This window comes from Pelecanus crispus, chromosome Z (genome assembly GCF_030463565.1).
Source record: "Pelecanus crispus isolate bPelCri1 chromosome Z, bPelCri1.pri, whole genome shotgun sequence".
Lineage (NCBI taxonomy): Eukaryota > Metazoa > Chordata > Aves > Pelecaniformes > Pelecanidae > Pelecanus > Pelecanus crispus.
Genome location: NC_134676.1, coordinates 14,978,449 through 14,995,959, shown reverse-complemented (window position 1 = coordinate 14,995,959; position 17,511 = coordinate 14,978,449). Strand labels below are relative to the sequence as shown.

General features: G+C 36.1%; 1 protein-coding gene across 7 annotated transcripts in view; it reads right to left on the bottom strand.

Moving 5' to 3' along the window:
- The window catches only part of NIPBL (NIPBL cohesin loading factor), a 161,611-nt gene that overhangs the window by 44,171 nt on the left and 99,929 nt on the right, over nt 1–17,511 (bottom strand). For 4 of the 7 annotated variants that reach the window (XM_075727004.1, XM_075727005.1, XM_075727006.1 and 1 more), the window contains exons 10-11: nt 14,847–16,400; nt 830–1,012 (exon numbers count right to left, since the gene is read on the bottom strand). The exons of 1 other annotated variant lie outside the window; for it this stretch is intronic. In XM_075727004.1, the coding sequence (XP_075583119.1) occupies nt 830–1,012; nt 14,847–16,400 (1,737 nt within the window). The remainder of the gene's footprint in view (nt 1–829; nt 1,013–14,846; nt 16,401–17,511) is intronic. 2 more of the 7 variants (XM_075727008.1, XM_075727010.1) reach the window with 1 other exon arrangement.

Sequence of the window (17,511 nt, the reverse complement as noted above, 5' to 3'; positions counted from 1 at the left end):
CCCTGCATGGGTAACACAGCTAAGATGTTAACTCAGACTGAACTGATTTAATAGAGTTTCTTTTCAGTGTTGGCTAACTGAACTACTATTGAGACAAACTAACCATACTCTATTAGCAAGCAGGAAATCCCTTCCTAACTTAGAGGCATATGATAATTTTTTGACACTTAGGAACTTTATCTGATTGCTCAGCAAAATCCTAACTACAAGCTTCCTCTCTTTCTTTGAAAAGAGTTGATTCAAGAATAGTATTATCAGCAAATGGTATTTTGAGAACCCGTCAAAAGCAACTCCAGTTTTTCAAGCAACATGCCAGAGAAATAATAGAAGAATAAATCTTGTAAGAAACTTCTGGGCAGTAAGATTCTCAATTTATCATGTCAGAAAAATTCAAGAGGGGGTCCTTCTCTTTTCTTATCAATAAAACTAAGAATAATTTAAAATTTATTTACTGAAGTTTTTCTTTGCATATCTTTGTATGCAAGTTTTCTGTGCTGCTTTAGAGCATATTTTCCATGATCTGATTGGTTAAAAATGTTTCATAGTACAACTGAAAAAAAAAAAAATCTAGGTAGCAGCTTCCCATAAAGTAATTAGGAAAAGAATTTTAACAACTATCTGCTTTTCATCTTGAGTGACAAATTGAAATCAAGTCATTTTTCTTTTAAAAGCAAAAAAGGTTCTTGGCCAAGTAGTTGTGTCAGGACAGCAAACTTGTTTTCATATGTTTTAGGGTAGCCAACTTAAAAAAAAATAAACAGTGTATCTTTTTGTAAAAGCAAAATATTAGCTTTCTTTAGCAGTAGGAACAGAACAATGTACTACTTACATTCAAAAGCTTCTTCACTGTCATTGTCTTCATCAGAACTGATTTCAGCATATTTTGGTTTCTCATTAACTGTGCTACGTTTGCGCTTGTTCATTTTCACACGTTCACAAAGTGGCATGGTGGATTCAATTTCTGCCAGGAGCTCAGGAGGCAACTCCTTTAACACTGACTGATCTATGCTACCTATTAATGGAGAGTAAGAAAAGCAAACATGAACCTGAAGATAAAAATAAGGGCCCAACACTACAGTCCTTTCTCAGGAACTGGTTACAGTATATCCACTAATAATAATACAGTTAGATATACCTGGATATATTTGACAGCCCTTTATTAAAGTTGCATTTATTGGTCACACTACAGTTAGAAATTAACATAATAAATTGCATACGCTTCTCCTTTAATAAAATATTTTGTCAGGCACATAAATATAAACAAATTCAAATTGGTGAATTTCCTTTGTCAAAAGACATCCCCGCTCCACTTCCACAAAATTTAGTCTTATTTCAGTTCATCCTCTGAATTTAACATATTTTCTAACAGTGTAGGTAAATTAAGGATTCTTTGTGCCTCATTAACAGTTCTGTTTATTCTCATTCATATTATTTAGTGTACATAAGACAGTAATCTTCTCTTTTGCACTAAGCAGGGACAATCTGTGGCAGAATCTCTGGGGTCTTATCCCTAAATACAGGCCAAATCATTGACAACCCAACCTCTGCCTCAGATTTTTTCTTACCTCCTACTCGAAGTTTTATAATACAACCCAAGTTTTTGCTTGCTTTTGTTACAAAGCAAAGTTGAAATATTTTTATTTAATATAGACAAACAGCTAGCTAGACCACAACAGGTTTCTTTTCCACAGAATTAAATACACCATTCTCATCACATTTTGAAACTACGATTAGACCCATATGCAGTCAGAATGAAGGAGATTTGCAGTCAAAATTTTTACAACTGACAAAAGGAAACCAAATTAATTCAAAAGTATTTCTTGGCGTTTTGTTTATTTGATGTCTTTTCTTCATTTATCAAAGAACCTATTGCACAGATTTGAAGATTATTGGACTAAACTGTTAGCCTTTTTCCAAGAACAGAAGAAACATCTTTGTCATAAGTGCCTCTCCTTCCCAAGGCATACTGTGTTATTCACAGAGGAAATCACCTGCCATTTGCTATACACACACACACATATTCCTCTAAAAAATCATCTTCTGGATGATAATTCACTTTTTAATTGAATTCACTATCTCTCTAACATAACTTTCTAAAATTTATTTCCATTTTTACACTAATACCCTATCTTCTAATCCAAGATTAGTATTTTTCTTTTTTTTTTTCTTTCCCTTTTTAAACATCTTTAACTGGAATTAGAAGAACCTTAGTATGAGAAAATAGTTTCCAGCAACAAAATTTTTAAAAAGTCTCATATATTACTGATTTCACATGTATGTACATCCATAAAACTTATTGTATCAGTTTTTCTACAACCAATGAAACTAATGATCAGAAAATTATTTTTCTATAATTCTCAAGTATCTTCAGCAAGCCATCTCATTTAAGTGCATTTCTAAAAAAGATTTACGTTAAAATACTGGGGCTTTCGAACTGAGGTAGGGAAATATCTGTAAAGTAAAAATGATAGTGAAAGTTGTCTCTGCTTCCCCCATGCTGTGGTCACTCTCATTTATTTGTGTTAAGTTGCCATCCTTACATAATCGCCACCTACCAAAGTTACCTAAATTCTCAATATTGCTTTCAAAAATGCTAGAAAACATTTCACAGTGTGGTTGACCATGCTGCTGTGACATGATTATTCCTTGCAGGCTGGGCACTTGATTGAAGATAGACAGAAGTATGACAGCACGGACAGATCAGTTCCTCTGTGTACCACCAGCTGACTGGATGACAGCCATGTCTAATCTGGATGCTGCATAGCTGTGCACCTGAGCGGTGGTGTCTCCACACTAATACTTCATGTCTTTCTGTATGCCTATAGAGTGCCTGAAGAGACTTAGCTTACATCCAGCCCCAGACTACAGGAAAATTCACGTACACAAGTGAAATCGCTAGAGGACCTCAAATGCTGGTTCTCTAATGTATATTCTTAATTTTATGCGCTGTTGGTAATTTCATTGAAATGAGCGGGACTACACACATAGCATAAAACCTACAGTAAATCTGGCCAAACAAAGACATTGCAAAAGCCAGCTACAAGTAAAGGAACAAAAACTGCATTAAAATGCCAAACAACAAACAAAAGTCACAGGCTACCACTCTCCTACCTGCTAGGAATATCTATTCTTGCTTTCCTTATTGATTTTGTTCCTGACGTAGATCACTACCCAGTCTTTAAAAATAAGTCGATTACCACAGTATTAATTAGACATCAATGAAAAATAAAAATGCAACTACTTTAAATATTTGGGAAAATAACTTTATTTCCTTCTCAAAAGGTCCACGTTTTCTATGTTCTCCAGTGCTAAATTCAACTAATGCTTGAATTGCACTCTCTCCTGTTACAGTATAAGCTAACCCTTTTTTATTTTATTAGGGAATACGTAAAGCTTTCTTTATTCAAGTAGGGAACAGCAGAAACAAGAACAAATAGAATTATTGTAAAGTTCTCTCTAAGCTATCTTTAAAGTTTTTGTTTCTGTCACAATGTTCCCTGGAGCAAGCCTGCCACATGCCCAGTTTCCTTAGCTGCTGAGGACTGTAAATAACCAAATCTAAAAAGAGTTTTACTCATGCAGTGCAAACGAGTGAAGCATGACTACACATATATCTACAATTCTGATATACATGGAAAAGGATTCCACATCCTTTCTGAAGAAATCCGGGGATATTATACACTGTGGAACTCCAGTCAAGAGTTAATATTTATTTTACTCTATTACTTCAGTTGAGTCAAGGCAACCCAGTCTTCACTAGAAACATCTTACTAAATTCCTTCTTTTATACCTCCGTATTTTATAATGAAGGTACTGTTTATTTGTTCAGGGTAGTAAAGAAACACTTAAGAGAATCCAGTTCACTGCTAAGAATCCAGTCACATGGCAACAAACATTACGTTCTAGAACACACGCTAATGCCTTTTCAGTTTATGGGATACTTTTCAAAAACGACTAAAAGAATATACAACACAAACCCTGTTGAAAGTATCTCCAAGAACATGTATGATCACCTTCAGTTTTTCAATTTCTTCAATAAGTTTTCTAAGACCTGGTACCTACTTTCATGTTTCCACTTTCATCAGTTACATTCACCTCTAGTTTGCATAGCTTTTTAAATAGCTAAGGAGAAAGTAACTTCACTAAAAAGTTACTCCACAAGTTTTTAAGAATGCCCCAATGAATTGCCTTTCTGAAGAACTGTCCTCATCAATGGAATAACTCAATTTTTTGCAATGTGTGTGATCAGTGTACACAATATGCCTGAAATGGGCTATAGGCACAGTGTTCTTCAGACATCACTTACACATATTTTCAAAGCTGCTGCAACTATTAAAACAAACAAACAAAAAAACCACAACAAAAGTACCATCATAACAAAATCTGTGTCTCACTGTAAAGAACAGCATGCTAACGAACTCCACATTAGTGAAACTGAAGGGTAAGTCACAGAATAGCTGTAAGAACAATTCATCTCAAAGAACTGCATACATGAACAGCCACTTCTTCAGTGCTTCTCCAAACATATGCAATGGTGTCCGTGACTTACATACTAGTTGCTTGCTGGAGGAAGAACAAGTTCTTGGTTTTGTTTGATTGCCATTATTGAAATGTTAGTCGGTATTCAAGAATCTTCAGCTGTTACTGAATATCCACTGACCATCAAGATACTTGTTTTCTCACCAAGCAATTCTTGACAAATTATAATACAGTTAAAGATCAGCCAGGGAATCTTAGATAAAAATTAATTAGTCTGTAAGCCTCCTCCCATATTCTGTTTTAATCTGGGAAGCTTTTCAAAGGGTTTTGCCATGTATAGTAGAAAGATTTCTACAAATATCTAGTGGATGTATTTATTTCCATTCTTAACGTATGGCTTTAAAAGAAGAATGGAAAGGCACAGATCTCATTTGAACTTCAGCATCACTTTTGTTCATAACTTGACAGGTAGTTTCACATTTGTAGAACAGCCTTTAACCTTAGCTAATATTTACGTGTATCTGATTTTTAGAAGGATCCAAAATCACTTTGCCTTGAATTTGCAAGTCAGATAGATCTCCCTGATCCAGGCAGATGAATGCCTTCAAGAGAGGTTGAACATTAAAAAAAAAAGGTAACATCATTATGGACTGTTACTGGATCCATGGACAGCACAATTATTTTTTGACACAACAGTGTGTTCATATTAGTTTCACCTGGCTTGATACAACAACTTCAAACAAGCAGCTATGGAAAAGGGGATGATGCTTGCTGATGCTTAGGTCAGCTTTCCAGGACCAGAGAGGCGGTTCCTGCCATAAAATCAAAACCGACACTAATAAACTCTGTTATCCTCTCAGTAATTATTTATCTTTGCTTTCCAAACTATGGAAAACAGATGTATTGTCTACTTTTTGGTGCAATTTCCTATGAACTAACAAGCCATCAGGATTCAAACACATTTAGAGACCTAAATGCCAAATTGCTAGTTCCATAACTATAAGAGACAGTCAATGCAGTGGAAACAATCCATATCAGTCTGCTTATATGGTCACTTTTAAAATACTTATGACATCAAAATGGCCTGTTTGCACATACATCTATTGTGGCCAGTGAAGAAGTGCTTGAAAAAAAACTGCCCCTCAAGTTCATTTCAAAACTGAGGTTTATGTTAATGAAGTCTTTTGCATAAATTAGCCTCCCATAAATACTGTCTTTTCCATTTCTGTGTGCTAATAGTTTGTAATAAGCAAAACTGCAGTTAATGCAATCTCATATTTGTAATCTCTCTCTATATATCTTGTATTTTAAAATGCAACTTCTTCCAATATCAAGAAATGATATAAAAGAACACACAAGGGTCTAAAAGGGAACAGTACCACTTGTTTGGGGTGAGGATATGAATCTTAACTTTGCATTTCTCAGTGTTTAGAAATTCAAGTTTAACCACTCCCCACATTCTCAAACTTCTACACTAATGAATTGCCACACATCTTCATTTTGGTATTAAAAATAAAAACCTACATATAGCAGCTCAGTTTTGCCCTCCTCTTGTTCCTTTTTTTGCCATAGAAGACATTACCTGCTACTGGAGTCTTCTTATTTTGCTGATGGCTAGTATATCCAGTCCTGCTGTTATTCCACCGAGGCCAAGCTCACCTTCCTTACATGTCCTCTCTGAGCATTTGATAGAAGATGTTCCTCCCTTGCATACCACCAGCTTACTTTCTCAAGTAATTTTGGGTCACCGCTAACTACACTGATAGAACCTCCTCTGTCACACATACATACAGGAAAGAAAGCAATTTATTTCTGGATTAGCTCAAACAACCTTCAAACTCTGTGCTAAATCAAATAAAATACACTCTTACTCCATACCAAGAGTACTGCCTTCTTGTTGGATAGCCATGTCATTGTAACTACAACAGCACAGACTCACAGCTTAATTCTACTACAACCACTCATGCAGATAAGGTTCTATTTTAGATAAAGAACTGAAAGAAAAAAGAGGGGATAAAAGTACTTCCCTACTTTACAGAGATGTTTGGAAAATAAACACCCTTTTAAAATAGTTAAGTACTGTTATAATATAGCACTTGGGCACTACAGTGCGAAGAGCCACATAACTACCTGTGATTGATGAACAGCTTACTGGTTAAAGCTGAAAATTTTTGGCTCTCTCTCAGTGTGCAAGTTTAATTATATGCTTTCCACTAGGCCCTCCCTTAAAATTCTCCAGTATGCTCTTTATATGGTGCACTGAGTCCTTGGTGATCAGAGTCCGTTGCCCACCACCTTCACACTCCTCCAAATAATTCTGTGCCCTGACGAGTTTCAAGAACAGAAGGGGAAACACAGGGAAATCGCAATCCTTTTCTCAAAGGGGAATTTAAGGTATGAGGAAGGCACATCTAGCTCATAAGACTGAAGTTCCACTTTTCTGTCAATACAGTATCATTAGCTGAAAAACACACCATCAGATGACGGCTGGTGAAAATAATCTGAGAAGTAGTGCATTTAATCCAGCGGCTTTCCTCTTTCCCATTCTCTGCCTTGAAGTTTATGGAAGGATATACAGCTATTTCCCATAAACAGGATATAACCCTCTACTGAGCCCCTTACCTACACCTTTTGACTACATCCATGAAAGGATAACTCCTGAGCTCAGCTCACACACAGACACACACAGGCATGCACACACACACACCCCCAGAAAGAGGGCGGGAAACTGAGATGCCCTCACCACCACCCAAGGGACTGCGCCCGCCGGATTCTCTGCTGCAACAAATTTGGCAGGAGGGACAGAATCAGCGTTAGGAAGAAGTATGTCCTGTATCATTCCATAGAACCTGCTTGAACACATCTTTCATAATAATTTTTCCTCATCTCCCCCCAATACTGGCACAAAGGGAAGGCTCCCAGCCTTGGGGTAAACAAAAGAGGTTCAGGCTCCCTGCTTATACTCCGGTTCTTAGCTCTGGCCTTGAAAAACAGGACCCAGCCAGGTTGGTGGGTCAGAGAAGAATCTGGACATGGCCATGATACAGTAGAGGTCATCACTGGCCACAGCTAAGCAGCACAGATTCAAAAAGCATTTTACAATACTACAAAATATTCTCAGAAGCAAGAAACATTTTTTGATGGAGGAAAAGAGACTTCCAAAGAGCACCCTCAAAGATCCCGGCCGAGAGCAGGGAATATACTCAACACACACTCTCCAAAGATGACAAGAGAATTCACATTTACATTGGTGTCAATGATTTCCTCAAGCTATTCGATTGCTGTGGCAACTATAGCCACAAGTTATTTTATTCCTTATAGCTACTCACTGGCTTTTTGTCTTTATAAAAATTGATAAAAGGAGGCTAGAGCAGTCTAGTTTTGCAAGGTACTTAAAAAAAAATATAGCAGTACTCCGAGTTAAATGGAGCAAGATTGGCAATTGAAATAAATGCAGTGCTGCACAAAACCTCTCATTTCAATGAATCAGTGTCAGGGGATTGCTTTTGGATTTCACTGCCATTGCTTTTGAACATATGCATTGAAACTTAAGCCAACAATTTATTGTATTAAAAAGTTAAGGTGTTTTGTACAGTTGCAACACACAGCATGTAATTTTCTATTACAATTAACATTTGGAATCTGAAATTTATCATCGATGCATTTTCCCAGCCATGTATTCTGATTAATTTAAATACTCAGCCATGGGGCCTCACCTAAGAAAAAAAGACCTTGATTAAATAAAATCAAATTACACCTCATAATTTTCTTCTCATAAAAGAAAAACTCCTATGTAAACAACATAATACAACCAAGATCTTTGCAGCGAATAAGCAGGACAAATGCCATGATTTACATCTGATCTGTGACTATAGGCACGTCAAGATCTGCTTTTTCCTTACTCTATCATGGGAACATTCTTAGCCTTTATCATTGAAAATACATGAAGCTACTCTTGTTTTGCTCCTTCAAAGTAACTTAATTACATAAGCAACAACAACAAAAGATGGCTGATGTTTTAGCTTTTAATATAAAATACTACAGGAAAGTTGCTCAGAAGATAGTTAAACAGTAGGTATATTTAAGGAACCTTTATTTGATGCAAACAACAATTTGGCAATTTGAAGAACAAAAAAGGCCTCATTCTTTTCTGTTCATTGGTAGTGTTCCCACAGAGCAAAAAAACCCTCCAAATTTCAAGTAAATGGTTTAAATGTTCATACACAAAATCAGTCACCTAAACCAGCTGAAAATTTCAAGCAACAGAAAAGTTAATGTACCAGAAGCAAATGTGATGCTTTCCCCTATTTGTGTTTTGCCAAATTTACCCTTTGTTTAGAAGAAAATTCAAACAAAAAATTTTGATCACAGATCCCTGCACATAAGCCAAGAAGTAACATCCATATTTAGATACTTAGACACATGAACAGGTCTGCACTGCATATTGTAATTGACGTCAGACAAATTGCTGGTCCACATTTTTACATACTGCAATGCATTGTTGCAAAAATTATTTATGCAAAATAGCCTTAGCTGTTCCCAGAAGTAAGAGGGAACTGATCAAGCATCCACGTCCATGAACCAAAGGCAGTTTCAGACTTTCAACAAATTGCTCTGGCAAATTAGGTAATAAATTTCTATCACTTACATGTGCCGAAGTAATTTTTCAAAAATGAACTAATTAAACAATGCAATCCTAAATCTGCAAACAGACAAAGCACCATATTTCAGATGAACCAACGTATAATGAAACTAGTGGGTTTGGTCAAGTTTACCGTTGCTGCTAAGAACTAGACATGCAGCATGCAAAGTTCACTCTTAATACCCAGAGAAAACTTAAGAACAACTATGAGAACAAGAATCGGAATATCTACCTTAGTGGCAAAGACTAAAGTAGAAAATAACTAAAGCAGCTGTGCTGAAAAAGTCTCCCGTTGCACTGGTAATAATAGATCAACACAAAAAAGGACTGCAGTGTGCAATGGCTGAATTCCCCCTGTCTACCAATACCAGTTCATCCAACACCTACTTCTGAACAACTAGCACCAAAATGAAGGCCCCAGAGAGTATGTACAATGCCTATACAAATCCCAACATACTTTCTGGGATAGGGCAGACACACCACGCCTAAACAAATCCCTGCAAGTAGGAACGATCCATTCGGGTGCAAAGCATGCTAGAGAAATGAGATCTTCCTAGAGTATTGGATTTAATGGGTTATATATAGTTTTGTTTTGGCTTTTGACTAAACAATGCCTGGAATATTTTTCAAACTATGAACCTGTTCAACCCAGAAAGGAGAAAAAAAATTAATCAGGGCTAAATGAACAAAGTGTATATTAAAACGCATGCTCTGCAAAGCCAACATATCTTTAAATACTTCTAATGCCACAAGGGACAGCCAGCTCCTCTTCTAGTCTAGTTAAGTCAAAAAGTGGTAGTCACTAATATCTCAGAAAAGAGAAAAACCAGGAAGACTGCAGAATTCTTATGAAAGTGATGTTTTTTTCTAAAATTCCAGTTGAATTTAGAGTTTAAGAGACGCTTTAAAGACTTCAGCTGAGAAGAATCATTATAAACTTCTTGCTGTAAACCATTAAATATATCCTTTTTTCTCTGAATTTTGGCATAATTTTCTGCAGAACTTCAGAGAAAGTTACGACATGCTTGATCCACCTGGTGGTGCATGCACACCCAAGATGCTTAGTGGGTTATTCCTCTGGCCTTCCCACATGCAAATGTAGTTGCTACCAGGAACTCCAAGATAGTGATTTCAGATTTCAGATTTGTGGAATTACAGCCTTTCACAATGGCAGTCTTTACAAAAGCACAATCTGTAGTAAGGAAGCTGAGTTGCAGCCTTTTCCTTTCCAAAGGAAATATATTTTTACTCTAGTTATTTCCTTGCAGCACAGCTGCTTGCCCCACTGATTTCCATGAGTGAAGCAGTGTGTCTGTTTCAGCATCAAGCGATTGTTATTTTAGAAATAAATTTGAGTGAACTCTAGAACTTGCTTGATGTGTTAAAATGCATAAGCTATTTTTCTCAAAGGTCTGCCAGTTTTGCCCTTATAGAAGTCCTATACATGAAAGATTTAAACAAATGGTAAAAATTTATACTCCCTTTTTGTCCACAGTTTTCAGCTGTACCAGAAAGTATTTGTGAGTAGAGCTGCTGTGCTAACTAGAGGCCTGTGAGAGGCATCACAAGTCAGCTCACTGAGCCAACATAAGCTGGATACAGCTTTTCATCCCGGAATACTCCCTTTTCTTGTCATTCCTTCCTAGAAGATGAGCAACCAAGTGTTTACTCTGCTTCACAAGTGAGACTATTTCCAGCAGTGCTAGAACTCAAAGATGGACCATCACGTTACACAAATGCCAAATTATAGTTGCTACAGGCTCTGAAAAAGTCACCTGAAATAAAAAACAAAACAAACCAAACAAACAAACCTAACAAACCACACAAGCACAAAGACAACAGAAAAATCTAGAAGCATTGTTTTAACTCCATGATGTGAAGATGGTTAAGCAGTAGATTTTTTAGTTAATCCTGTAAGAAGAGAATGCAGTATATTTAGGAAGACTTGTAGTGAGCAACAAAAATCTGTGTTTAAAGTTCTGTGTTGTACAGATAATGAAATCCTACAACAATCTACACAAGGAAGGAGTAGCATTCAGATCAGATTTTGTTTTTTGTTAGTGTTGTTCTGGTGGGTTTTTGGGGTTTTTTTTTTGTTTTTTTTTTAACAACAAACTCTTTTTAGGTGATATTGGAAGACCCAAAAGGTGTTTCTACACAAGTCTTAAAAAACATGCACTCAGTTCTCCTAGAACTAAAACTTGCATTACATATATGGTGCTTATTTTGGAAAGGCAATCCTTCAAACATATTATAAACCAATTCAGACATCTCCTTACACAGACAGTTACACTTTCTCTCATGACTTGTATGTGTTTCATACTTTAACAAAGGAAAATTTGTCTGGTTCAGAATGCAGTAACTGTAAAACTGTTAACAGCTCCCATCCCAACACAGCTGATCAGTATAACTCTAAGAAGCAGCAGAAAAGTTACTCACTGAAGCTCTGTAAAGAAAGGATAGCAAACATGACCTCCTCGTTGCAGGCACAAACTCGAAGGGAAAAGTTTCATGGATCCCCCAACAATATACATTTGCATTAAAACCAGGATAAAAGGCATTCACAAGTGTTAGAACCAGAAGAAAGAAGTGTAACAATTCATTCTGACCCAGACAAAACAGGCCACAATTTTCACCATAAGACCTCTTAACAAAAATACTATGAAAAAAATTTCCATAATTTTCCTCTGAGCTAGAGTGAATCTTTCAGAAAAATGCTCAAAGATCAGGAGAGAGATAGAAACGCTGCCATTTTGTAAATGCCAAAAGGGACTGTTGTGATGATTCAATATTAACAGTCACATACTACAGCTATCCCTCCCATTCATATAATAACAAAATTTCAAACATGTCTATAAAACTTGATTAAAATATTCCTTTGTCTTTTTGCAGTACAATGCAAGGCTTTATCCACATGCACAATAAAGATATGATTTTCAAATTTAAAATTTACTGAAGCAGGCTAAAAAGTTGTACAGACATTCAGTTTGCAAAGCATTAATTTTAGCTTAAAACAAGTCAGTTTTACTGAGTTTTATAATGAATGGGCATTAGTCCCTTAAGACAGGATGACTGTCTAAATGGTGTTTTGAACTAGGTGAACTATTTTAAACCAGATTTCAGATAAATCACTGCAATGATGTTGTATGTGACAAAGCCAGAAGACATTTTCTTGGGGAAGGGATGGATGAGAAAGCAAAAATAAAGGACAAGAAATACAAGGAAGTAAAATAAGGAGAGATAAAGCAAAATATACTAAGCTACATGGAATAAGAAGGATGTGAGAAGTGGAATAATGATGCTAAAAGACAATTCTAGAAAAGATTTGCTACAATCTATTAAGAAATGTAGGATGAACTAAATAAAGAATATTTATGAAAATTACATTCTCTAGTGTATGAAAATGTTTAGAACTAAAAATGGCACAGAGTGAATGCTATTTCTCTCAACTGGAGTGAGGACATTGTGGCAATGGCATGATTATTTTCTGTATCAGTCTTTTGTTGACAAATAGACTTTGGCTTATTAAGAGACACCCTTATAAATTATGACCTTTTCAAACATTGGAGTTCACCTAGTTATTTAGCATAATATATCCTAGGAAGTAAGTTACCAGGAAGCTGAGCAAAAAAAAAAAAAAGTAAAACTAAAAATATGTACGAAAAATCTGAAGTTCAAAGACACTGTCTCCAACATCTGCCTGGCTAAACACTCAAAACTAGATTTGTAAAAGAAACATAGTTACAACATTATTCTTTTAATGAAACCTACTTCTAGTATCATTGTAAGAACCTTATTCTGAATACAAGAGCAAAAAGACTGTTACCAGATTCAAATATTTTCTTTCCCTGGAAAATATGTCCCAAGTTATTTGAGAGTATGTGAGAAATACATCAGAAAACAAAAAATACACAAAAACTTTGCGTAAGTCATAAACCTGACTTTAAAATCAATGCACTGCTTGCTCATGTGTGACACAGCTACTACAGTCATGCCAATCAGACAAAAGTCATTAAAACCTTTACACATTACTAAAACATTCTATATAAATAACCATATATATTACAGACTACAAAAAAAAAGTACCTTAGAAACATTTTAGAAAGCATACATGCACTGTATATGGCTCTGAGGGCTCTAAAAAATACCGATTTGCTGCACATGGAATTGTGTGAATGCAAAATCTATCCTTCTGAGACTAGAGATGAGTCCCATCAGGAAGTTTTTAGTATTCCCTATCAAGAACATAAAGGTTTCATCTGAAATCTTTCGACTAAACTGACAACAAAGATATCATAATTTTATGTCTAACTCTAGACACCTATTACTAGAAATGGAACTTTTGCCTGTTCCGAACCTCAAAAAGGGACAGGGAAAATGTTCATATTTCCAGGATAAAGAGAAAATACTTAACAAGGGGGCTAATATTTTACAAATAAGTAATACACATCCTGAATTATTAAGTCGTTAAAAGTTAACAGAAACAGGTTACTAGATAGAGAACAGACATAGCACAATAAATTATACAGATGTCTCCTCTGTACACATGCAGATAAACAGTTATACATTCACAAAGATGATTTGTACATAATTTCTTATCAGACCAACCACATAAGAAAACACTTTAATCTCATATTATGATATACCTGGACTGCATTCATATACCATCCTGCATACAGCTGAAATCCTCTCCCCCAACACTTGATTTTTCTATTTTGACATGACAACTCTATAAACATAACTATGTAAGAAATTTAAATGCTTTAAATGCTGAACATTTTAAAAAAGAAAGGAACCCTGACCAGTTAGTAACATCGATTGCACCATGTGATCTACTTCAGTATGAAACCAAAGAAGCTGAAATTAGAGCACCAAGAAGAAAAGCAATCTTACAAAAATGTGTTAAATCTACAGAAGAGACAATCAACCAAATATCAAACCCACAAACTATTCTGAGTTATTCCCTGTCCATATCACTAATGTGAAAATGACAACCAATTGTTTACCAGTTCCTTTCCTCTTTCTGCATACAATGGACCCTAGAGACAATGATGTCTGAATTCTCCTACAGATGGAACCTTTTTGTAAGCTTACTGTCACACAGCCTCAAGTGTGGAGGCTCCCCAACAGAGTTGTATTTATGGCGTAAGAGAGGCAAACAGGACTTCGTAACTGCGTTCATATTGCATCATGTCAAAACATGCCTTGGAAAAACACATTCCAGTTTCAATTAAAAATATAAAAGAATCTTAAGGCTTGTATACATAGTATTTTCTACCACTCCAGCTACACTGATTTAGTTACAGTAGTACCAGTCCCTTATACAGACATGCTATAACCAGTTTAAATCATACATACAGCAGTCACGTTTCATTGGATAAATTACCAGGTTAAACTAATGTAGCTGAAGTACAGCTTAAGACCACTTAAGTGTTCCCATATTAGGTACTTGCACCGGAGCAAATAAATCATTCCAGGTATATTGTAGCAAGATTTCCAATAATGACAAGCCCGTAGACAAGTTTCACTTTGTTTCCCAAAATCCCCATATAAGCAAGCATATAAACTACATGCGAGAGATAGATATATAGATATATATATATACATGTAAAACTATATATAACTATCAAATATTTGCATTTAATTTCTAACCAGAAGTAGCAAATCTAAAAGAACAGGAGTGTAAAAGATATAATGCAATTAATATTTTAAAAAAAAATCTTACCTTTATTAGATTTGGATGACTTGTTCCTGTTAGGTTTAAAACAAGAGCCCCTTGATTTATCTTCTCTATCCTTAATAAATTTCTGCACATCATCCAAAGAAAGCTTTTGAAGGACAACTACAGGCTTAGCTCCTTTATTTAGATCTTCAACTAGCCCAATCTTCTCTACTTTGTCCTTCTGTTCACCTCTAAATTCAGTTTTCCTTGACTCCTGAGTAACATTGCCATCTTTATCACGCTTGATTTTTGGAATGACAAAATGTTTCAATGCGCCAGATCTTGCCCCCAACAAATAACTGGGAAACTCTGCTTTATTACTATCTACTTTACTCTTATGACCATCTGTCCTTCGTTCATCCTTGCTGTTGGGTGATCTAAAAGCAGGTTTATCCAGTCTTGATTTACTAGAATCTCCTTTACCTTCCTGTTTAATACGAGGGCTGTCAGGTCTTGATTTCTGATCCCCAGAAGAAAACCTTTCCCTTGATTCACCAGATTCATGCCTATGTTTCCTTTCAAATTTCTCAGGTTTTGAAGCATCAGATTTAATACCATGCTTAGAATCATGTTCATTTTTGTTTGAGGATCTCAAATATTCAGGCCTTCTAATCTTTGATGGATCTCCTCTGTATCTCTCTGACTCCCCCCTGTCCTCAGATCTTTGTTTAAGGCTATCATGGTCACGCCTTGGTGTATCAGAAACTGAACGCCCATCAGGCCTTTGTTTTGTTGGATCAGATCTACTTTCAGGTTTTACCCTTGAAGAATCAGACTTCACATCTAGTTTATGCCTAGATATTTCAATTTTCTTATCTGACAATGGTTTACTGGAGTCCTTCCTATTATCATGTCTATGTTTTGGCGTTTCGGGCCTGCCTTCACTCTTCTGTTTTGGCGTTTCAGGCCTGCCTTCACTCTTCTGTTTTGGTGTTTCAGGCCTGCCTTCACTCTTCTGTTTTGGCGTTTCAGGCCTCTGCCTTATTTCCTGTTTGCCATTATTTTGTTTTCCCTCATTTTGTTTCATCTCCATTTGCCTGCTCTCATTTTGTTTTGATTCTGTCTGTCTGTTCTCATTTTGTTTCACTTCCATTTGTCTACTTTCATGCCTGCTTTCATGTTTAGCTTCTAACTGTTTGTTCTCGCTGTGTTTACTTTCCAACCGCCTGCTCTCATTTTGCTGAAATTCCATTTGTCTGTTTTCATTTTGCTGGATATCCGCCTTCTGACCCTCAAAGTCTGACTTTTTCCTAAAAATCTCAGGATGGTTTTCAGGTTTAAATTTAAGAACTCCAACAGTGTCTTCTTGGGGAACACACACAAACCCGTCGTTATACTGCTTAATTTCTTCAGGTTTTTTGATGGTGTCCAAATCCTGAGTTACTGCTGCCTGAGAGTCCGCTCTTCCTGCTTGCTGCAGATCAATACTAACCATCAATGCTGGCCTCGCCCCATTTCCTGCAGAACCTGTCTCCTGAGAAGCTGCTCTATTTCCTCCAGTAGCACCTCCAGCCTCCTGCGGTTTGTTTTCTTGTTTTCGCTTCTTCAGAGGCTTATCTGCAAGTTAAACGAGAAAAATCACAGATTATATATATAGACTGGTAAAAGTCCAAGCAAGAATGTCCATTCCCCTCCACTTCCACCAATTAATCCTCCTCAGCATCTTTGTGCATACACAACAAAATCCATTGAATTTAAAAGCAAGAATAGAACTTCTCTAGCTAATACTTTATAATGTATTCAGACTATCATTCATTGTCAGTCTACCGCAGGTGCCAATTAATCATTAAAAAAACCCACCCTCAAAACACATGAAATCAAAGTCCCTGTATAATTCTCAAGACAACCATCTAATAAAGCAGCTGCAATGCATGAAGACCAAAAAAAAACCCCATTTAAAAACTCCCAAGCTAATCAATTACGCTTGAAGCAAAAGTCTGCTAAGACAAAGGTGCACCTCCACAACTACTTTTTGAGGAATAATACTATAAAAGATTCTGTTCTGCAGATTCAGCCCACTTCATTATACATGACTAAGCAAGGATCTGCAATGATTAAGACAGAGGTTTTCCCTACTTGGTTCAGTGCATCAGTTGGACTTCACACATGTTTTAGCCAGGGAACACACAAACAATGAACAAAAATTATTAAAGTAACTCCAACACTCCATGCTTCTCTTTGAAGCTAGGGAGTATACCAAGAGTTGGAGTCTATACTATAACACATACATATTAGGTGGGGGGCCACTACACACTTAAAAGCTTGAGTATTTTCCCTCTGCAACCATAATACTTTTCATGGATGAAATAAAAAGTTCAGTGATAATTTTATGTAGTGTCAAGAGCTTGACTCTGCAATAAGCCTTTGAGTTTATACTAAAAAAACATTAAGAGTAGAATACAGAAAAATAAAGTGAGCCAACCACACAGCCTGTAATTTGGTAGAGTGCACAGAAATGAGAAGCATATGGAAGTATCCAAAAGAGTATGTTCTAGTGATTTAAACTACAATCTATTTATATTACCAACATGGTACTCTAAACTAAAATTAATTTCTGCCATGAAAACCAAAAGCCCTACCTGCACTAAGACTTATCTTCTCATTTCTCAACTATCATTGTGTAATTTGTCAAAAAACCAATTACCTTCTCAGTAATCAGGGAATATGA